The 24,750-nt window shown below is 37.9% G+C and overlaps 1 protein-coding gene across 3 annotated transcripts in view; it reads right to left on the reverse strand.

Moving 5' to 3' along the window:
- The window catches only part of DDAH1 (dimethylarginine dimethylaminohydrolase 1), a 142,607-nt gene that overhangs the window by 83,126 nt on the left and 34,731 nt on the right, over positions 1–24,750 (reverse strand). Inside the window, exon 1 of one of the 3 annotated variants that reach the window (XM_030941886.1) lies at positions 2,944–3,091. The exons of the other annotated variants lie outside the window; for them this stretch is intronic. Within the exon in view, the coding sequence (XP_030797746.1) occupies positions 2,944–2,946 (3 nt within the window). The 5' untranslated portion in view covers positions 2,947–3,091. Of the gene's footprint in view, positions 1–2,943; positions 3,092–24,750 lie in introns of those variants that run through there. 3 annotated transcript variants of the gene reach the window in all.

The following is a 24,750-nucleotide window of genomic DNA, read 5'->3' on the forward strand; positions in this document are numbered from 1 at the left end:
GGCTAAAGAGTGAACACTTTTGAGTACAGCAGACTAACACCATCTCTCATCATTAAAAGATGATCTTGGTGCTGCTTAAATGTAGCTTTCATAATACACTGTGTTGACACAGTCTAGCAATAAAATTACAGGAATTGATCCTTTTCTCCAAGAGGTTACACCTCTAAAATGAAGAGGGCGCCTACTGTGAAAACATTCATGAAAAGTGAAATCTTTCATTATTGGTATCTTCTTTTTACCTGGATTTATTCACTTCCTGGGAGCAGTAGAGAATGACTAACTACATCAGATAAAGATAGTCTAAATAGCACATACAGAATAGAATGGCGTGGTTTATATTTACTTTTAGGAAAAAGAATTGTAATGAGGATGAAATATAATTTTACCTTGAATTTTAAGAGAAGCAGCTTTTCTTTTTTCTTTTCTTTTTTTTTTTTTGAGAGAGGGTTTCACTCTATTGCCCGTGCTGGAGTACAGTCGCATGATGAAGGTTCACTGTCACCTTGATCTCCTGGACCCAAGCAATCCTCCCATCTCAGCCTCCCAAGTAGCTGGGACCACAGGCACACACTACCATGCCCAGCTAATTTTTAACAATTTTTTTGTAGAGATGGGGTTTCATTCACCATGTTGTCCAGGCTGGTCTCAAACTCCTGGGCTCAAGTGATCCACCCACCTCGGCCTCCCAATGTGCTGGGATTACAGGTGAGTTACTGCATCTGACCAAGAAGCAGCTTTTGAGCTCTTTTAAAATTCCTATTATTGAACTGTAGAATCAGATTTTCAGTTATACATCATTTTGTTTTAAAAAGAAGCACATTTACTATCTTACTTGAAAGAAAACATTTTCAAAACTATTTTGCATCTAGTTCCTTTTTAATGTGTTCTGAAGGCGAAGTATTTTACTTTTATTTTAATTAATTTTTTTAGAGACAGGGTCTTGCTATGTTACCCAGGCAATGCTGCAATCACAGCTCACTACAGCCTCAAACTCTCGGGCTCAAGCAATCCTCCTGCCTCAGCCCCTCAAATGGCTAAGACTACAGGTACACAACCACCACCCCTAGGTAATACTTTTAATTTTTTTTGGTAGAGACAGGGTCTGACTATGTTGCCCAGGCTTATCTTGAATTCTTAGCCTCAAGTGTTCCTCCTGCCTTGGCCTCTCAAAGTGCTGGGATTACAGGTGTGAGCCACTGTGCCCAGACCTGAAATTATGGTCTTTTTAAAAATCTGCCCCTGATTTCTTTCTTCTAGCCAGGGTCTAAGCATGAATGCTTTACTTCAAGCAGAGTCTTTCAACTATAGCAAACAAGACTACTTGTCAAACTATTTTTATAGACAAAATATTTTCAAAAATATTTTTAGTACAAATTAATTTACCATGCTGTTTTTATCTCAGATTTGATATTTTCTTCAGAAATGTATAATTTCAGTTATAAATACTAAGATATAAAAATGCTTTGTGTATTTTTCTGGTAAACATAGCTGAACTAAGACTACATTTCTAGAAAACACAATTAATAAAAATCTTCTGTCAATTCTCATTTTTTGCTCCAAAAATATTAGTTTAACTTCAACAGATACCTGTTTTCTTAAGAATGCTGGGTATGTACCCGTGGAGGAGTGTCTGTTCCAAGTGATAAGAAGGGATCAGTGTGTGTTGGCTGTGGACTGGGACTGTCCCTTAGGGCCTGCTAATGTTCGATCTGGTGAGTAACAATCTCAAGTTTGAGGAAAATTTTCCCTTGGATATGTAAACTCCTAGATTTACCATATATATACACATATATATACACAGACACACACACATGCACGTACACATGTACACATATACATATATGTGTGTGTATATACATGCATGTAAAGTAAAACAGAATAGTTATATCCAAAAAAAAAAAAAAATCTGAAAAGAATCATTCAAAACGTGCGAGACACATTGTACTTAAAATGTACTTTAAGGCCTGTTTCTGTAAGAGTTGCCTAAACATCCCTAGGCTCTACTCTTCAGGAATCTTATTTCCAGGCACAGTGTCCTGGAGCATTTGCAATTTTTCAATTGGAACTCTCAGCACTTTACTTTAAAAATAGTCTAAAGTCAGAAACTGAAATACTGATCTATTTGTCAACCCCCAAGTTGCTCCTTAGTCAATATAATGTTGAATATTTCTGAATAAAGGATTCTTAAGGCTGGCTGTGGTTCAGGCAAGTCCTAAACTTATTAAAGGTAAAATAAGTTATTCACAAAAATATATATATATATAGTCTATTCTCAGCTGGAGAAAGATCTATTTTCCCCCAAAACGGAATTATGTATTAAATCTGTTCAAATTTTATTTTGGACCACTAATCTGTAATTTAACATAGTTGTTAAAATAAATGGATGTTTTAGTCTATTTTATGTTAAGTTGTTTACTAGAAAAAATAATTCAATGGGTAGAATATTTAAAATAGTTTTCCCTGTGTGCTTACTTACAAATGGATACATGTTGTACTCTTGGCAAAATTTACCTGTTACATTTTAACAATGTAATTGCTGACAATAAAACATTAGCACAAAACAATTTCTATATCTTAAACCATAACTATATTCCTCCCGCCACTTTTAGTAGGATCATGAATATTTCTATAACTAGTTTTTAACAAGTTTCTAAAATATTTTTAAGCCCATACGAAAGAAAAAAAAAAAGGCTTATGGAATTTTTCTTTAAGAACTACTTATTATATTTCACAAATAAAGCTAAACAGAAAAATGCAGATCAACATCACAATTACCAAGTATTGAGCATTTAATGACCTCCATTTCTAGAATCCACTTCTTAAGAGGATGCCACCAGTTCATATTGACCCATTATACATGAAACTTCTGCCTGTAGGATTGCAGCTGACAAAGCCTGAAAGACCACATTTTAGAAGGTACTGCTAAGCTTCATTTGTCCTTACCATAGCCGACTGCCATCAAATTGCCATCCAGGACTGCTTTTGGGAAGCAGTTCCTCCGCAATCTTTTCAACAGATTCCCTGTTTTAACATCCACCTGTGTTACTGAAGAACAGTCTGACCCGGATTGAGCCATAGAGCAAATAATAACACTAACTGCAGCTCCAGACAGAAAAAAAAATAGGAGTTCATTTTCCAGACTCTTGTGGGAATACAGAGCATGTCTGCTGAAACTGAATCCAAGAGTTCAATGATATTGTAGACTCAAGTATTTCTTTATATTCCACGTAATAGCTTTTCCGTTCTTGGTGTTTTATAACACACTTCTGAGCCATGATTCAGAAAGTGAGTGAAATTCTCTGTCTTTCTCTCTCTCTCTCTCTCTCTCAAGTTATATAAAAATTACAATTGCAAGGTGAAGCTCTAACAGAAAGCCACAGGAGTTGCTCTATGTACTGTTCTCACTGACCCCCATCACTGCAACTTAAGTCAGTTCATGTGGACTTTCTTTGAGGAAACGCCACTTCTTTAGGCATTAAATCTAAACTTCTTTCCTTTGGGTTTTGTTTTGCTTCATTTTTGCCATACTCTACAATCTGCCCTAGAAAGCTTGAGTATTACATCTTCATTCTGTCATTTTCAACCCTGTTTTCTCTCTTGACAAGGATAGACATGTTATTTTGCTGATATCACTGTTGAGTTGTACGAGGCCTTCTCTCTTTAGGCAGGGGCCACCAGAGTAATCAGTTTTATGTAGCTGCCACTTCATACTACTGTATCCTAAGAGCAGACATGCTAGCAATTCTCTTCAGTTTAACTCAATAAATAGGCCACATGGGTCTATTTATTAGCTGATATTAGCCTCCAACATCTAATATAACAAATATTACCTAAAAGAAATAGGATTTAAACTATATCTAAGATTACAGAGGGAAATAGTCAAGCACCTGAGGAAAAGATCTTGTTTTTCCTTGCTATTAAAAAACTTTCTGTAAAAACACTATACTTGGTTCTATAGAGGGCGTGCATCATCAGGTTGTGAGTACAGACATGGAGATGGTTCCTTTAAATAAACACAGGTGTCAGGAAGCTTAAGCATGTAAATGGAGGTCACACCTTATTTTTTCTGTAAGCTTAAAGTCTTAAAAAGTCATGTTCTGGATCAACAGCAGCAGGGGCGTACCAAGGCATGGTCCATTCCCTGCTCCGCATTTGGCTGGGAAAGGCTTTGTCCTTGGCTGGATCTAAAAAATGCCCTAAAAAAAAAAAAAAAAAAAAAAAAAAAAAAAAAAAAAAAAAAAAAAAAAAAAGCCCTGCTTTATAGCAGTGAAGAGTAAACTAGAGATAGCATGTTGGAATACAAGTCTTGAGAGAAGGTGGAGTCCTTTATGAAAAAGAGAGCGCCTCAGAGAGAGAGGGGAGACAAGAACCCAAGAATCACAAATGTTTTGTTTCTCTGCAAGAAAGAAGGCCAAGGTGCAAGACTATCCCCTGTCCTCTTATTCTAAGCTGCCCTCATGTAATGAATCCTCTCAGTCACTCACTCAAATACATCTCTTTTGAAATTAGAAGTAAAACCAAACACTTATGTTGCCAACTTAAAGAGGTTTGGCTGTATTTAAGAGCATGTGGATATTAGCCTCCAACAGTTTTAAAGAAGCTAAGAACTGAAATTTATCCAGGACCCACTACGTGCCAGGACTACCTACCATGTTTCCTCATTTGAATTCCATAACCACCCATGGTGGTGTGCATTGTTATGTTTATTTTATAAATGTGGAAGTTGGAGCCCAAAGATGAGGAGTAATTTGTTCAAGGCAACACTATCTAGAACATGGAGCAACCAGGCCTGTCCAATTCCAAAAGCCACGTTATATCTGAAAAGCTTCTTTTAGAATATTTGAGACAGTCCTCATAGAGATTTATGAAATAGAATTTTATCTTGAGAAACTAAGAAATACAGAAGAGAAGCTCTCCTCATCATTACATCTGGATCCAATAAACTTAAAAATATTTTTTTAAGATACATTATACTTGATTTTTTTTCTCTTTTTAAATTTGTAGTCCAAATTATCCCCGTCCTCTCAGCAAAATGAAATAGTAATCTCTATGATAAATTATGAGATTCTCTATAATGTGAAATCATCACTAAGTCCAAAGACAAAATAAATAAAACAACTATTATGTTTTAAAACTTGAAATACTCAAGAAGGATACATATAGAACACAGTATACTTTTTTTAAAAATTAATTTTTTAGTTAACAAAAATTGTGTATGTCTTTGGCATACAGCATTATGCTTTGAAATATGTATACATTGCGGAATGGTTGAATCAAGCATATGGCTTACCTTATATACTAATCATTTATTTGTGGTGAGAACATGTAAAAATCTACTCCTTCAGTTTTTAAGTATATGATGCACTGTTATTACATATAGAGAAAAGAACATACTATAAACATTCATAAAGAGCAAGCTGAAAAAATTACATTCCTTTATTTCATGGTAGTTTTGAATTTATATATTTTTAAAAACTATTGTATTAAAGCTTTAAAATACAATGCTAAATTACAAGGGTCTTTATGACTCAAAGAGAAACAAGGAAAATTAGAGTACATTTAACAAAATTTAAAGAAAACGTCTTTCATTGGAAATATATAAGAACAAAAACACATTATATTTCTTTAAGAGAGTTTAGACCTTCCTCCTTGAGTTTTTGTTTTTCATGTGTCCACTTTTTAAATGTTTCCATTTCCTCCACACACATATTTCTGAAGAGTTATGAGCAGGAAGTTTTCTCACGTATTTTCCCAAGTAGAAAGTCCTCCAGCTGCTCATAGACTTTCCCATCGCCCCAGTATTAAAATTCTGGGTAAAATTTTAATTACTAATTTAGGAAAGATGAGATATTTAAAAATTTAATACAGTTTGCCCTTTTTACAGACTATGTAGAATAAAGCCTTAGTATGCTTGAAAAACCTCTTAGCAACTGAGAGCGGAGCTGGCCAACAATGGATGATTCATTGATTTAGCTTGAGTGTGCAGGAATGTCTGCCAAAAGGTCTGAATAAACTCACATTGCTAGACACTATGGTAAAATGTACCCTGACCTCTTTTAAAACTCTATCAGAGCGGAAAGTTAAACTTGCAGCTTTCCAGCAATTCACTGGCATCTGGAAACACACTTGAATTATAATATCTTGCTTTTATAACAATCGATAGATTATTATTTTCACCTAATTAGACAATGGCTGCTACTAATCGGAGGTTTCTAAGGGGACACCACCGTGTTTTTAAGCCCTAAAAATAATGGTTTCCTATTCAATTTAAATCTGAAAGGAGGCTTTTTGAAATCCAAAACTGAAACAACTAATTGTTGGTTTTTGGTAATATTGACCCAAGGGTTATGAAACATTACCCTAAACAATAATTTGTGCATTTAAAATTGGTAAACATTATGTAACAGATACCCTGTGTCTCTAAGTTTATGCATATATGTAAAGATTATACCAGGACATCCTATCTTATATTTACATAAAATTCAAAAGAGCTCGGATCTTTTGGTTACATCTGTCATTTGTCTCCTCAACATCCTTTTTAGGGGTAAGTATTATTTCTCCTGCTTTAGAACTGGAAGACCATGCATGTGGAATTTTAAATTGTTGGCTTGCATTCATAGGTATTCAAATCAAGGGCAGGCCTGCGTTTACAAATGGATATTCTATTTCAAAATTGAGTATTAGATACATTGCAGTACTTTATCACTCACTTCAGCAGCTATAATAAAAATAATCTATGAAACCAAATCTTTGTTTCCCAGTGGTAAACAAAGATATACTTCTTCCTAATTTCTTTTGCCCTTCACAAATGTAAGCCTAGAGCAAGGAATGTTCTGCCTTGAAAGAGCTGTACTTTTGTACGATTTACTTCTTCTTCCTCATCTTGCCCCTTACCTTTTTCTCCTCCCTCTTCTTCTTCTTCTTCTTTTTTAATCTTTTTGTGGCAAAATATTCAGGATTAACTGAACAATTCCCTGCTCCACCCCAGAGGTAACCATGTTTATCAATTTGAAGTACACCTTTTCATATTGTTTTCTGGGGCATTTCCATGATTAAATGAATATATAAAATATATCATTTTGATTTACACATTTTCCCGGTTTAATATATTATCACATATTGTTCCATAACTTACTTTACAAAAAAAGTACTTCTTGGAAATCTTTTCATACCTGTACATTTGAATCCATTTCATTTTTAAAACTGCTAAAAAGTATGTCACAGTTTTAGCTTACTTTGTGAAATGGGGCAAGTTATATCCATCCACTAAAAAATAGCTATTCTTCCAGTATAACCTAAATGGTCATATGGAACAAAACAGCATATGGAAAAGTACAAATGGGTGAAGAAATTTAGTCTATTTTTTTTAACTTACTTCACTCTTGACAATTATATGTATCCAATAGCACCAGAGGCAATGAGTGGGCTTGTTACATTGGACAGCAAAATCCAAGTAGTAAGATGAACATGATGGGGATCTTGCCAGAAAGGGGCCTTGTCACTTGGAGCAGAGGAGTAGAGAGTTTTATGGGTCAAAGTTGAATAGAACACATATGGTTCCTGCCCTCATGGGGGTAACAGTCTAACTCTTAAAGACCTTCCAACTTTACCCTCCTCTCCATTCCCACTGATAGTCTAGATCAAACTTGTCCAACCCACAACCCGCATGCCACATGCCGCCCAGGATGGCTTTGAATGCAGTCCAACACAAATTCATAAACTTTCTTAAAACATTGGCCGGGCGCGGTGGCTCAAGCCTGTAATCCCAGCACTTTGGGAGGCCGAGACGGGCGGATCACGAGGTCAGGAGATCGAGACCATCCTGGCTAATATGGTGAAACCCCGTCTCTACTAAAAAATACAAAAAACTAGCCGGGCGACGAGGCGGGCGCCTGTAGTCCCAGCTACTGGGGAGGCTGAGACAGGAGAATGGCATGAACCCGGGAGGCGGAGCTTGCAGTGAGCTGAGAGCTGGCCACTGCACTCCAGCCTGGGCGGCAGAGCAAGACTCCGTCTCAAAAAAAAAAAAAAAAAAAAAAAAAAAAAAAGAAAAAAAAAATTATGAGATTTGTTTGATGATTTTTTTTTTTTAGCTCACCAGCTATTGTTAGTGTTGGTGCATTATATGTGTGGCCCAAGACAATTTTTCTTCTTCCACTGTGGCCCAGGGAAGCCAAAAGATTGGACACCCTTGGTTTAGACTTTCCACATTTCTGGTGTGAACTATTGCAGGAACCCCTAAGTGGTTTTCTTGAGTCCAGTGTTTTGAACAGCAGAGATATTCCCAAAGAGAAAGATCTGATCATGTCACTGCCCAGATGAAATACTTTTGTTATTTTCCCTTAAACGACAATACAGGACAGAGCGTAATCATCTTAACCTGACATGCACAGTCTAACTTCCCAATTTTTCTGCTGTTACTTTAAGTTCTAGTCACATCAAACTTTCTACTGGTCTGTGGAGATTCTATGTCACATTTCTAAGCTTTTTCACATACTGCCTAAAATGTCCTTTACCTTTTTCCACCTGGATCTCCTGCTTGTTGCACTAGACCAGCTTCAACATTGCCTCTTTGGTGAAGGGCTACCTGACTTCCACAGCAGGGATTTACTTCTTCTGTGCTCCCAGAGCAGGTTGCATTCACCTCTATAATAGCATTTCATGCTGTTTCAGCATTATTTGTAATGCATATATGTTTTCAACTTTATTTATAAGAAATTGTACATATTAGTTAAAAATCAACTGTAAAGCACATATGCTAAAGTTTTTGTCGAATCTTAAGTTATCAGTCATAACTCACTGCTATACTAGTCCTTAGCCCTACTTGAGTTGTTGGACTGCAAGTTAATTGGGAAGATCCAAAGCCAATTGTAATTGCAACAATTCTCCTTATGTATATACCAACAGAGATTATGAAATTATAGATTAGCTGAGCACAGTGGCTCAGGCCTGTAATCCCAGCACTTTGGGAGGCCGAGGCAGGCGGATCACCTGAGTTCAAGAGTTTGAGACCAGCCTGACCAACATGGAGAAACCCTATCTCAACTAAAAATACAAAATTAGCTGGGCATGGTGGCATATACCTGTAATCCCAGCTACTTGGGAGGCTGAGGCAGAAGAATCGTTTGAACCTGGGAGGTGGAGGTTGTGGTGAGCCAAGATGGCACCATTACACTCCAGCCTGCAATAAGAGTGAAGCTCCGCCTAAAAAAAAAAAAAAAAAAAAAAAAAAAGGAAATGAGATTAACATTGAGTATGCTGGGGTTCAGGTACTGAGTATAATTGAGTTTAAAACACATAATTTAAATAAATGTTTAAAGATGACTTTGTAGTAGTTGGCTTGACCTAGTCCTAAGAATATTTTGATTCTTAATTTTACTTAAGTTTGTCTCATAAATAATTAAGTCTTTGCTTCCCTGCTAGAATGCCAAAGTATACAAGACAATGAGAAATATCCCCTTGCTTCTGGTGGAATGACCTTGGGGAATATGAACCTATAAGAAGCAGGCAATCTGATGACAGGTGTGGGAAGGAGGGAGGGAGACAGTATAAAAAGGTAGAGTCAACCATCAAAGAGGCCATAGGCTGTTGTAGATAGCATTGTTCATCCATGGTGCTGAGATGATGTCTTGAGACCCAACTCTACCCAAGCATATTCTTCACAGGTCCACTGACTGAGTGTCTTGGCAGGGATCCAGACCAGCCATCCTAGTCTAGCCCACAAGTTATCACAGCATCACAAAAAACACTGTAGTGTATATGAAAACATTTAACCACTGTCAACCATGAAACAGACCAATAACAGCTGACAGAGAGGCAGGAGTTAATAAATAGCAATAAATTGTTATGAATTGCCTGGAATTAATAAATTAAACATTTGGAACAATTGCAGTAAGTAGCTTAGAGTAATATTTTAAAAACAAATGACAAGTGTTAACGTCAGGTAGGTCAAACAGAGGAATTCACATAACTAGAGAAACAATTAAAAGGTAACAGGCCTGCCTTAAGCAGGATGCTCACTTGCTTGACAAAGTAAATTTTGACCCTGATGAGGGGACTGATGCTGTGTTCACTCCCATGCTATGCTGTCCTTCTGTCTTCTACACCAAACTGCATGAGCTTATTTGGGGGCAGGGACTGTCTTTCATTTCTAGATTCCCCAGGTCTTAGCAAAATGGCTGTACTGTATACATCTGTCTAGATACAGATGCCAGGACAACAGACAATTGATTCTATTGGGTCCTAAATATAAAGACTGTGAAAAAGACATCTGCAGTTCCTGATAGCTGCCATGATGGCAACTGCTGAGCAATTTGAAGGTAAACGCTGTGTTTCACTATCATTCTGTGGCTCCCCATGGGGACTGCTGCTGCTGCAGATTCCTCAGAAGTATTCTGGTCATGCTGGCTTCTGCTCTGAAAGGGAGGAATTTTGAGAAACCAGAGAAGGGTCAGCTGACACCTCAGCTTCAGCACTGTGGAGGCCAATCAATAGCTGGAAAAGGGTACAGAAAGGAATAAAAGCAGAACCTCCAATCCACCCAGGCCTGCAGGAATTTTCTCCACTGATATCATTAGAACTTCCGTCTAAATTATCCCACTGATATAGAATGTACTTGTGGAATTTAAGAGAGGCACTGGACTGATTTTTAAAATTCCTACATGTACCAAATTCCAGGCATAGTGCCAATGGCAGAGAAAAGAATATTCTTTTTTTTTTTTTTAATTAACTTAAAACATGTGAAAGGTTTTTGTTTTAAGGCCTGCGATAGTCTCTTGTTTACTATAAACAGTCTCTATAATTCAACTCCATGTGACTACAGGAATTTCTTGAGTTGCAGTCTACTACGTCACACTAGATGCTCTAACACTATTTGTTAAGTGACACAAATGAACACAGAAATTAATCAGTCTGCTGTTGGAACACACTGAATTTCATCTTTTGGAGTCTTCTAACAATTTTTCATCTGCCTCTTCTAGCTAGTCCTTCATGGCAAACCACAATGACCCCTTCATTCAACGCAAGACTATCTTCCTGTGACTGAAGTCTCTTGGTCATTACTGGCTCTGAGCCTTTGCTCGGTTATTTCTTCCACCGAGAACATCTTCCCCTCTTCTTTACTACCAATTGGTGTAATATGTCCCAAAACTTCCCCTTTGTTTCCCCCTAATCCCATCTCTTCTTGGCTTCATCATGTTGATGGCATCTGTCGAGAGGACATTTGTACCTCTCATCCTTGGAAAAGCATCAAGGTAGTTCCCTAGAGAATGATGAGATCTGGTCTAAAGAACAGTGCAAATGGCATGTATAAAATATTTTGAGGGAGGCACGGTGGCTCGCACCTGTAATCCCAGCACTTACAGAGGCCAGGGCAGGCACATTGCTTGAGCCCAGGAGTTCAAGACCAGCCTGAGTAACATGGCAAGACCTTGTCTCTACAGAAAACTAAAAAATTAGCTGGGCATGGTGGCACATACCTTTAGACCCATCTACTTGGGAGACTGAGGAGGGAGGATTGGTTGAAACTAGCAGGTAGAGGTATCAGTGAGCTGTGATTGTACCACTGTACTCCAGCCTGGGTGACAGAACAAGACCCTCTCTCAAAAAAAACATTTTTTTTTTTTTTGAGGAATGGTTAGTTTGTTAATATATTCTAGAAATATATAGCTAGAGAAAAATGTAAAATAAATCCATTACTATGAATACCTACATACCAGGCTGCTACATGACTATTACCATTATCAAGTTCTCACTACTTTTGATGGAATCAAGGAAATTCAGTGCACTTTAAACAACTGAACTGCATCTGTGATAAGCAGAAAGTAAAGGAAATTTACTTAAAGTTTTACCATTTAAGGACACTGGATCCCAGTTCTATGAACCTGTGCCTGAGCACATATTTTTTGCAGCTGCTGATACACTTCAGAGCCAAAGCTAAGCTTTGAAAGTTTGGATTCCTGTGTGTTGTGATAATCAGCTGGGGTTTGGAAATGCCTTCAAAAATCTAATGCTCTGGCCCTTTAACAAGGCTTCTGAAAAAACAATTTAACATCTGGAATCAAGTATTTTGTGGAAGTCCAAGACCAACAGAGCAAAGAACATTTCTTTCAGTAACAGTTAAAATGTGGCACTTCCTTCTCCTTCATCAAATAAATGGGTTTATTTAACAAAGACCCTGAGGTAGTTTATAATAAGTAAAATATGGCATAGAAGCAAGGTATAGAAAACAGGACACTCCAGATATTTATCACTGAAAGTCTTTCCTAAATAACGCTGCTTTATTCTTCCGGCATCATTTTCTTTTCCAAAATTCAAATCTGAAAAACAATCAAAGTCAAGCCTCCTTCATTTAACCTTTCTAAGAGACTGCAGTGTGAGGATGAGTAAAGAAATTACAGAGTTCATCTTTCATCTTTTCCAACATACTTCAGAAGAAGACAAAACCAGTAACTGAATGTATGGATTTCTTAAGTCTTTGGGCAGCCAGAGTAACTCATATCAAATGCAAAAACAGAAGTGGTTATATCTATTGAATGTTGACTAATTCTCTACAGATTTTAGATATTGTTTAAAACAACATATGAAAATGTGTTCCCTACTAAAATAATAATAGATGACATTTATTGTATGCTTTACATGTATCAGGTCAGGCACTATAAATTCAACTTTCAAAATAATTACTGTTATCCTTTTCTTCTTGTGATGAGTAATTAATACAGTGGTATGGTGGAACTGGCATAGAGACAAACAGAACAATAAAATAGAAGGATTAGAACCCAGAAACAGATCCACACATATATAGGGCTATACCTCACAACAAGAGGGCACTGTAGATCAGCAGGTAAAGGACAGACCATTCAATAACGGTGCCAGGAGAGTTAGTCCTCCATATAGGGTGTGGGTAACAAGCAAAAGAAGGAAATTGGATCCCATCCTCACACAATATATAAGAATACATTCCAAATGGAAGTAAGGTCTTAAACATGAAAGGCAAAATGCTAAAGCTTTCGGAAGACAATATGAGGAAAGGATCTGACCACATTAAAATTAAGAGCTCTGGGTCATCATCAAAAAGTACCACAGAGTAAAAAGGCAAGCCACAAACTTGAAGACAATATTTGCAACACATACAATCAACAAAGGATGTTTCCAGAACATATAAAGAATTCCTTTGAAAAAGAGAAACAACTCAATAGAAAAATGGGCAATTGATAGACAGGCACAGTGTGTCTCTCCTCCACTTTCTAAGAAATGGAGGACAGAGATTGTCCCTTACCCACTAACCTACAATGTGCTCTTTGTTGTGAGTTATGGCCCTGTATATATGTGTGGAGTTGTTTCTGGGTTATTCCTTCGATTTTATTGCTCTTTGAAAGTGGAGGAGAGACTCAAAGACTGCCTGGCACATGGGACGTACTCAAACAACATTTGATGAATGAACAAAAACACAAATGGCCCATAAACATATGAAAAGACACCCAAGCTCATTGGTAATCAGGGAAAGAAACATGAAAACCACAATGGTTTTGTTTTTTTAAAAATAGAAGGAAATTTTTAAAATCAAAATTTAGAAGGCCCCTGTGACTTTGTTAACGAAAATCAAATATTTCAAGTGTTAGAGAGAATGTGGTACAAGGGGCACCTTTTTTTTTTTTTTTTTTTTTTTTTTTGAGATGGAGTCTCACACTGTCACCCAGGGTGGAGTGCAATGGTGCCATCTTGGCTCACTGCAACCTCCGCCTCCCAAGTTCAAGTGATTCTCCTGCCTCAGCCTCCTGAGTAACTGGGATTACAGGCGCCCGACACCATGCCCAGCTAATTTTTTGTATTTTTAGTAGAGACGGGGTTTCACTATGTTGGCCAGAATGGTCTCAAACTCCTGACCTCGTGATCCACCCACCTCGGCCTCCCAAAGTGTTGGGATTACAGGCGTGAACCACTGCACCGAGCCAAGGGGCACTTTTACCCATTGCTTGTGAGAACATAAATGCCTGAAAACCATTTCAGCATCACTTACTATAGCTTAAAATCTTGTACACTTTACAAGCCAGCTCTACTTCTAGATATCCGAGCGAGTTTCTAGCACGTGCAACCTCGGAGATATATTTCAGTTTATTAACTGCAGGATTGCTCATAATATTAATAGCAAGAAACAATCCCAATATAAATCAGCAGAAAAAAATGAATATATTCATACACTGAAATACAGTATACAGTAATGTTAAGTAAAATAAGTCACACAAAAACATATAAAGTATGATTCTATTTATGTAAAGTTCAAAAAACAGAGAAAATGAAAGACTATATTATTTGGGGAGAAAATAGATAAGTAATGAAATTATGAAGAAAAACAAGGGAATAGGTTGACATAAAATTCAGGTGAGTAGTTACCTCTGTGGGGAGGACTGTGATTGAGGAGAGGTTCACAGATGCCTTCTAAATTTTGATTTTTTAAATCCGTGTAATAAGTATACAGGTATGCATTTTATTTTCTCTAAACTTTTCAGTTGTTTTAAAACACTATTCTGAATGTATACTTTTCAATAATTAAAACATTATATGTCAGCTGCATTTTAAAATGAATCAAATTCTTTCTGAATCCTACCATAGGAATTATCTGAATTATTTACTTATACAAATTGTATCATGAAAGCTTTAGAAAAGCAAATAATATTAAAGAAAGAAAAGCAAATAAAATAACCCTTTAATTTATTAATACTGATGTTGATACTTTTAGTTTCCAGTTTGCTTAAGTTAGGACATATTTGCATATAATTTACTTCAAGGTATGAAAAAAGAACATAAATTTTTTGAATCTTTCACTCTAACAAAGTCTTATCACAGTCTTTGTGTGACTGTGATTTTGGTTTCCTTCTATATATAGCATTTGGTTTTTGTTTTTTTCATTTTTGAGACAAAGTCTCACTCGTGGGTTCAAGCGATTCTCCTGCCTCAGCCTCCTGAGTAGCTGCGACTACAGGCGTCCACTATGATACTGGCTAAATTTTGTATTTTTAGTACAGACAGGGTTTCAACATGTTGGTCAGGCTGGTCTTGAACTTCCGACCTCAGGTGATCCAGCCGCTTTGGCCTCCCAAAGTGTTGGGATTGCAGGCATGAGCCACCATGCCCAGCCTACTAATAGTATTTGACTAGTTTGATTATCTGCAGGGAAATAGTCATAAAGTTCATAATATTCCCAAGGATATTTATTTTAAAAACAGTTGCCTCTAGTTTCTGGAAAAGAAAGAATTTAGAATAGTGTGGTCAGACCTGGAGTGGATCAGACAATGGAACTGGTGCCTTCTTTTCTTTCTTTTTTTGAAACAGGGTCTTGCTCTGTCGCCCAGGCTGGAGTGCAGCTGCATGATCATGGCTCGCTGTAACCTCTGCCCTGTGGGCTCAAGCAATCCTCTTATCTCTGTCTCTTGAGTAGCTGTGACCACAGGTGCACACCACCATATCCGGCTAATTTTTGTATTTTTTGTAGATATGGGGTTTCACCATATTGCCCAGGCTGGTCTCGAACTCCCAGGCTTGAGCAATCTCTCTGCACTGCCCTCCCAAATAGGTGGGATTATAAGCATGAGCCACTGCACCTGGATGAACTCGTGTTTTCTAACCAAGGTTCTCTCAGTGGCTCTATACCGGGTAGTGGTCCTACACATAACATCATGAAAGACAACACTGTATTTTATTTTTTAGAAGACCTTTTTTTTGTGGATGAAACCCACTAACTGCAAAATGATCAAATTAACAGGTGAAAAAATATGATTTTAGTGAAGGGACTCTGCTGGCACCTTGAGATGAAATCTGAGACCCCCACAGCCAAGCTGGCTGGGCTGGAAGGCTCTGTGGAGCACAGCGTGCAGCCAGGAGTTGGCACTGGCCAAGGACAGCCGCCTCCTGCCAGTGCTGGATCAGTCTACTGTGCTGGGCGAGTGGGAACAGCAGGGAGGGAAGCCAGGCCTGGCTGTGCGCAAGAGCCCCATTCACAGAGAGGCAAGTGGGTTCGAGATGCTTGTGTTCTAGGCCTCATCCCTTCCATCACACCAGTCTCCATCCCCAGTATCACCACCCCTACACCCTCTAAATGTTGACAGGTCCCTTCCTGAGGGCAGGTTCCTCACCACTCTTACAGCTCAGTCGACTGAGAAGTCCAATCATATTTTCTGAGAATTTAAGCAAACAGGATCCCTTTGAAGAAAACTGAAGTTAGAATGTAAATCCTATCTCCTTCTAGGGAAATCTAAAAGCCTTAAAAATATTTCTCTTTATTGATCTTAATACATATAACTCTCCTTATAATCGGTAGCATCTTCCTGCTAAATTATTCAATACAAAAAGAATAAAATAATCTCTATCCTCTCTAACCCCCAAATAGTATTTATTTGCCCTATAAAAGCCATTTCTCTCATGAACTGAAGAGTGAATTTAGAAAATCAATTGCAAGATAATTGAAAAATGCCCTGATTTGAAAACTAAAAAGAGACAATTCATTGTCAAGCTGAGACTTAAAAGATGGTCTTAAAGATTGTTTTAGAAATATAATTATTACCTATATTTACATACCACATACCATTCTACTAACGATTACAAATCATAGTTGCTTTGTGGAAAGTCTGTAGGAAATGGTGGCAGAAGATAAGCTTTCAGACAGTTTGATTAGGATGGGCATAATGACCAAATCTACAAAGCTCTTTGAAAACATTAGGATAAGGGGCCGAAATAGCTGCTTCATATTTTTGAACCTCATTTGTTATTAAGCTTGGTGCTGCTGCAGGCAGATAAGATCCAAGACCAAACACAAAAACATACATTTGATTCAGCAGGAGGCTTATCTCAGCAAGTGGACCAATCAAAAACTTGGTCCAAGAAAAGCATTTTCCTTTTTTGTCCCAACAATTCAGGGTCTCTCTACAGTGTAACAAAAAGTGAAAACATGAAAGGTTAATTTGTTTTTTGTCCCACTAAAATGAGACCAATAAACCTTGGTAAAACAAGAAATTTATGAAATTCCTTAAAAAACAAATTTCTTTTCATTTGGTTTTTATTACATAATTTGACACGTTGGGTTTATAATTCATAGGAACAGAAAGTAAAAGACCATTAATTTGGTCTGAAATGGGAGAACTTTATGATCTAAACTTTGGTGCAACATAATTTACGGACCAAATACCAGAAGAGGGCATCACATTTCATTGGTATTTAAAATTTCATTTACATTTTTCAGTTAAATACTTGTTTGCAGAGGAAGTCAACAAAAGTTTTTATCTTTCAGCCTTTCTCTCTAGCAAGCTGGAAAATGTAGCATCTCTTCAGATGTTGGAAATGTCCTTTTCAGTGTTCAGGAATGCTGTCACTGCTGCTTTTAACACAGTGCCCATATCCCTGGGCTTTCCTGGTCCATTTGAGTTGGTTCCTGGTGCAACAGGAATGCTATCTTGCCATGCTATGGGTCCTATTCCATAATCAATGTTAGTGGTGGATAAAGGAGTAGAGTACAGGTTATAGGTCAGGACAGGAGAAGCGAGTCATATCTCCCAACTTGGCTCCCTCTATGCCCTCTACTCATATCATAGTTGGGTTGATGTCTGCATTTCAAGAATGAAAAGAGCCTTCCATGCCTTTGCCTACAAAAGACTGATTCTGCCTAACCTTTTCTAGCTGGACAAATCAGTGAAGTAGGATCTGTAATCAACTTATGCTAAGTTTCACAGGAAAAACAAGTTGATGCATGACAGATGTGATTGCTTTTCCTAGGAAAAAGCCATTAAAGTTGTAAAAGTGTTGCAGCCTTGAACAACTCCAGGAGAGACCATTACATGAATGGTGTCTCCTGGAATTGTGCAAGGAAGTGCTCCTTCAAACAGCAGCAATAAGAAAGTTTGGGTAACGTGGCCAGGCACGGTGGCTCATGCCTGTAATCGCAGCACTTTAGGAGGCTAAGGTGGGCAGATCACCTGAGGTCAGGAGTTCGAGACCAGCCTGACCAACATGATGAAACCCTGTCTCTACTAAAAATACAAAAAATTAGCCAGGTGTGGTGGCATGCACTTGTAACCCCAGCTATTCAGGAGGCTGGGACAGGAGAATCGCTTGAAACAGGGAGGCGGAGGTTGCAGTGGGCTGAGATCGCACCATTGCATTCTAGCCTGGATGACAAGAGCAAAACTCCATCTTAAAAAAAAAAAAAAAAAAAGTCTGGGTAACGTATTTTAAAAATAAACTTCCTCTTTAGGACAGTTTTAGAGTTAAGAAAAAATGTAAAACTAGTATAAAAAGTTCCCATATGCACCTGCAAATGCTTTCCCCTATTATTGCCTTCTTACATTAGTATGATACATCTGTTACCATATATTGGTTCACCTAATGTCCTTTTCCTGTATTGGGATCCCATTTAGGATTCAACATTGCATTTGAGTCCTCACACCTCCCTAGGCTTCTCTTGGCTATAACAATTTTTCAGGCTTATTTTTTAAGACCTTGACAGTTTTCAGGAAAGCTGATCAGATTTTACTTTATTTTATTTTTATAGAATGTCCCTCAAGTTGCCTTTGCCTGACTTTTTTTTTTTTTAGATAACAATTAGTCTGGGTTTATCATTTTTTGGAGAGAATCACATGGGTAAAGTGCCATTTTCATCACATTTTATCAAGGTTACAAACCATCGACCCTCTGGAGCTGTGGCCTGAGCTGGGGTTTGAACTGGGCTCCTTTGAGCTATGGCTAGAACTGGGGTTTGAATGAGATGCAGGGAGCAGTGTCCAGAGGCTGTGCAGGGCAGCACACTCCCTGGGCCTGTCCCAGGAAACCATTCTTCCCTCCTAGGCCTCAGGGCCTGTGATGGGAGGGGCTGCCATGAAGGTCTCTGAAATGCCTTTGAGGACTTTGCCCCACTGTATTGGCTATCAGCACTTGCCTTATTTTTAGTTATGCAAACTTCTCTAGCAAGTGGTTGCTCAGCAGCCACATGGTCAGGCTGCAAATTTTCCAAACTTTTACATTCTGCTTCCCTTTTAAATATAAGTTCCAACTTTAAATCATTTCTTTGCTCCTGCATATAAGCATAGGCTGTTAGAAGCAACCAGGGCACATCTGGAGCACTTTGCTGCTTAGAAATTTCTTCTGCCAGATAGATACCCTAGGTCATCACTCTAAAGTTCAAACTTCCATAGATCCCTAGGGCATGGACACAATGCAGCCAAGGTCTTTGCTAAGGTATAACAAAAGTGAACTTTACTCCAGTTCCCAGGAAGCTCATTTCTATCTGAGACCTTGGTAGCCTGGACTTCACTGTGCATATCACTGTCAGCATTTTGGTCACAGTCATTTAACCAGTCTCTAAGAAGTTCCAAACCTTCCCTTATCTTCCTATCTTCTCAGCCTTCCACACTCTTCCAACCTCTGCCTGTTACCTAATTCCACATTTTTCAGGTGTCTTTATAGCAGTTTCCCACTCCTCAGTACTGATTTTCTGTGTTAGGCCATTCCCACATTGCTATAAAGAAATATCTGAGACTGGGTAATTTATAAAGAAAAGAGGTTTAATTGGCTCAGGGTTCTGCAGGCTGTACAGAGAGCACAGCAGCATCTGCTTCTAGGGAGGCCTTGGGAAGCTTCCAATCATGGCGGAAGGTGAAACGGGAACAGGCACTTCACAAGATAGAGGGAGCAAGAGAGAGGAGGAAGTGCTACACACTTTTAAATAACCAGATTTTGTGAGAACTCACTATTGTAAGGACAGCACCAAGGAGACGGTGTTAAACCATTCATGGGAAAACTGACCCCATGATCCAGTCACCTCCCATCAGGCCCCACCTCCAACATTGGGGATTATAATTCAACATGAAATTTGAATGGGGACACAGATCCAAACCATATCACAAAAGAAACAACTTTATCAATGAGAATACTGTACATTATTTTTGTGTTGTATCTTTTGTTTTTAATCTTACAGATTCCACTCATTTCCAAAGTTAATGAGGTCAGCAGCTTTCTCCCTCACCCGCCAGTGAGGTTGTTTCACACATTGTAAGACAGTTAGAAGTTAGATTGGTTTTATCACATTCTGCTTTCCATTCTGGGACTCTCAACCTCCTAAATGATTTTTTTAAAGTTTGCATACATTGAGGTTTATTCTTTGTGCTGTGAAGTTCAATGGGTTTTGACAAATTACATATCTGTAATTATAGTATCATACGGAATAGTTTCACTGCCCACAAAATCTCCTGTGCTTTATCTGTTTAACCCTCCTTCTCTCTCCCTGAGCCCCTGATCTTTTCACTATTGCTAAATTTTGTCTTTTCTAGATGTCATATAATTGGAATCATACATTATGTAGCCTTTTTGGATTGGCTGCTTTCACTTAGCAATATCCATTTAAGATTCATCTGTGTCTTTTAAAGATTACTCATTTCTTATGATGAAAAATATTTTGTCAGATTTATACACAGGCATTTTCCCTCCACCCCTTCCTTTTTTGCTACCTTGCTCCTCCCCTTGCTCCCTCCCTCCATTCCTGCTTTTTTGGTGCTACAGTAAACATATTGTTTTTAAATTTTAAATTCCAATTGTTCATTGCTGGAATGTAACAAAGCAATTGACTTTTGTATATTAACATCGTGCCCTGAGATCTTGCTATACTTCCTTACTAGTTCTAGAAGTTATGTTTTCTTTTTTGTCAATTCTTTGGGATTTTCTTATGGAGACAATCATGCAAAAATAGCTTAATTTCTTCCTTCTCAGCCTATACTCCTTTTATTTACTTTTCTTTTCTTATTACACTAGCTAGGACTTTCTGTACAGTTTTGAATAGCAGTGGACAGAGAGGAAATCCTTGCTTTGTTCCCAATCTTCTAGGGCGCATTGAGTTTGTCACCCTTAAGTATGTGTTGAGATTTTTTATCATGAATGGGTGTTAGATTCTGTCAAATGTTTTTTCTCCATACATTAATATCATCATATATATTTCAATTATTGAGATCATACAGTATCATTTTTAAATTAAGCATTTCTTTGCAGTTTATCTTCATGTGAGCTGTCATGTCATATTAACTACCGGATGAAGTTAGGCATTACATTTCACACTGCAATTCTTTCATGTTGAAACCAAAATCTCACTTCAGGACTGTAGTTTTAGATTTGCACTTTTCAAAGACAATCCATCACTTCTTTTTTTAATTTTTCTTTCTAGATTTTCATTTGTCCGTCTCTGAGAGCTAGCAATTTTACTCAGTTTTCTTCGAGTATTTTTTGACTGATCCGAATTTGTATTCCTTTCCCCACATCTCCCACTCCCTGCTTCTATAGCTAGCCAGGCCATATCTCAGACATTTATATTTCTTTGATGGATAAATCAGAGCTAGACTTTCCTCATCTATAAGGAATACTTTCACCAACACAAACATAAAATACCAAACACACTTAGAGAATGCATTCTTAAGCAGAAACACCAGAATACTTTATGAAATAACTGTTTTCCAAGTCTGATCACCTTCAATACATAAAGATTATATCTCCAGCCTGAAGTTTCACATCAATTAAATGTTTCTTTGCAAGAACTTAAATCCGAGGATAAGAGAAGTTATTATGTTTTTCTAAGGTAGTTTAAAATTTCCCTCCAACACATATTTAGTTTTGGCTGGTAGGTTATTTTGTTTCATTTTTAAAACAAGGATAGCCTGTGGTCTTAAAAGAATTCTGGAATAAGCTGTCTGAGTTCAAATCTTGTACCCACCTTGTATTAGCTGAGTGACTTTGGTTAAGGATAGTTACTTAATTATCCTGGGCCTCAGTTTCTCTCTTTGAAAAACAGATTCATTCACTAAAATAATATTTATGAAGTACTCATTTTGTGATAAGCACTAGTCTAGCTACTGGGAATATAAATTCACAAAACAGATTTTAAAATATCCTGTCCTGGTGGACCTCTCATTACGTTCATTATTAATAGGGATAATGTCAGTGCCTCCCTCACAGGATTGTTGCAAGAATTAAATTGATGAATCTGTACATAACACTTAGAACAGTGTCACACAATGAGAGCTCAGTAAAAGCCATCATCATCATAATCAAATATTTAACTTTCATAAAAAGTTTTCCTGTATGTTTTCCTATTCTTTGTTTCCTTGGAACTTAGAAATAATAAAGTTATGAAATAATAGTGTTAATATAGTATCACTAGGCCTCAATTTCCTTACCTATAAAATGGTGATATTTGCCATCCCCCTCTACAGTGTTGGTATAAAAATCAAAGGAAACAATTTAAATCGAAAGTGCTTTGTAAACTATCAAGTGCTACACAGACTAAATATGTCATTATGTAGCAAGTGCCTTGGCTTAAGTCCTTGCACTCAGAAGTCCTTCAATACATGTTAATTGAATTAATTTATGGCCTAAGCAATAGCATAGCAACTATCTGAGCAGTTCTGAAATACTTGAGACCCAAGACACTAACCTATTATAAGTAGGTAATGAGCTACCAGTTCACTCAAACAGCTTCTGCTAATTTAATATTGCCTATCAATAAATTACCTGAGATCTCAAAGGAGTTGAAAAGCCCAGTGTGAAGGCTCATGCCTGTAATCCCAACCATTTCGCAGGTTGAGGTGGGAGGATGGCTTGAGGCCAGGAGTTCAAGACCAGCCTGGGCAACACAGTGAGACCCCCATCTCTATAGAAAGTTTTTAAAAACTTAGCCAGGCATGGTGGTGTGCACCTGTAGTCCTAGCTACTTGGGAGGCTGAGGTGGGAGCATTGCTGAACCCCAGGAGTCTGAGGTTGCAGTGAGCCATAATGTGCCACTGCATTCCAGCCTGGGCAACAGAGTGAGACTCTGATTCTTAAAAAAGAAAGAAAGAAAAAAAGGACAAAGGGAAAAGAAAAAAAGATATTACATTTTCCTTGAACACCCACTTGGGCTAGAACTTCTAAACCTCATTATCTTAAGGATGATGTTAGTTCAATTTCCTTATTTTATACTGAGGCAAGTAAGTCTCAGAAAAGTTAAGTAATGTCTGCAGGATCATAGTTAGTGTCAATTTCCATTTCACCTTTAAACCAAGACAAGCAGACATTAGGTGCCTTCACATATAAAAGAGAATACAGGTTTAAATGATTCTCATTTAAACGCTACTAAGTTCCACAGTGTGTTAAGAGCTCATCAAGCTAGTGGCTCTGTTTTTGTTTTTTTTTTCCCAAGTGAGCTAAAAAAAAAAAAAGTAGAAGAGACAATGGAAAACAAACTGGAGAAGAGAGCATTCTGTACTACAGCACGTCTGAAAATCTGTTCATTTTCTGAAATTTTTTAACGCAAAGCTTCAGATCTCTGTCAAAAAGCCTGCTCAGAAGGAAGAAGCTAGTTAAGGAATTTTGTTTAGGATTTTTATTCCAACTGGTTCATATGGTAACTTGGATTCAAGTAAAGACTTTTACAGCAGTGAGATCTTTATCTAGAAATAGCAAGTACAAAATGCTTGTGTCTTGCCAGTCCATGCAGAGCCAGCTCAAAGGGACAGACTGAAATAGTCATCATCTTCTTACATGATCATTAAACTGGGCATGTTTACATGACTGTCTGTTGTCAATTGCTCTGGTAAAACAAACAAACACAGTGTAAATATTTTGTTTCTCTCTAAGGATGTAACAAAGAACGAGAGAAAGAAAGAGGGATAGAAAAACTTGCATTAGGAGCCCCTGATATTTGAGCATACATTTTTTTTTCTTTTTGTACCTCTCCCACCTCATAAACATGTATGTGTTTCCTAATGAACTAGCTCCACAAATATCACAGGTGAGGGAGGGGATAGGAAAGGCTCCAGTCTGTCAGGTGTCAAATGTCTCCTCCAATAGTGTGGCTGAACACAGGTGAGAGAAGTATAATCCAAGATAGGGAGACCCAACCCTTACATTCATGGCACCCACATCCCAGTCTTACTGGCTACAGAAGGCAATAGGAAGCTGTGGTGTTAACCAGCTGAGTCAAAGCTAACTGCCATGAAGTGGTCTATCTAAATAAGAACCCAAGTAGTTTGTGTGACCCAAGATCCTTCCAGTTATCCATCTGCCTTTTCAGACTTCTCAGAACCAAGACTCAGGAGAAGGATATTATTGTATGTGTAGAGGTTTGATTGGAACTGCATTATTCTGTTCTCAAGCTGCTAATAAACACATACTCGAGACTGGGTAATTTACAAAGGAAAGAGGTTTAATGGACTCATAGTTCCACATGGCTGGGGAGGCCTCACAATCATGGCAGAAGGCAAAGGAAGAGCAAAGTCATGTCTTACATGGCAGCAGGCAAGAAATGCATTTTATAAAACCATCAGATCTCATAAGACTTATTCATTATCATGAGAACAGCACGGGAAAGATTCGCCCCTATGATTCAATTACCTCCCACCTGGTCCCTCCCGTGATATGTGGGAATTACGGGAGCTACAATTCAAGATGAGATTTGGGTGGGGACACAGTCAAACCATATCGGAGACAAACACTACTTAATAAGGATAAGGTTGTTGCCAAGGTCACAGAACTGATATCTGAGAAGGCAGTGGAAATGGTCTTGTTCCTCATCAACTTCCTGCAGCAAAGACTCAAGAGAAGTAACTCCAGACAACACAAATAGCCAGCAGCATACCTGTTTACTCCTGCTTGCCTGGAAGGCAAAGAATGCTGTGCTTTATTCAGGAAGATCAAGCATTTTAACTAGAGCATCAGAACCCTGCTGGATTAAAATTTTCTGGTACA

The sequence above is a fragment of the Rhinopithecus roxellana genome, chromosome 12 (assembly GCF_007565055.1).
Source record: "Rhinopithecus roxellana isolate Shanxi Qingling chromosome 12, ASM756505v1, whole genome shotgun sequence".
NCBI lineage: Eukaryota > Metazoa > Chordata > Mammalia > Primates > Cercopithecidae > Rhinopithecus > Rhinopithecus roxellana.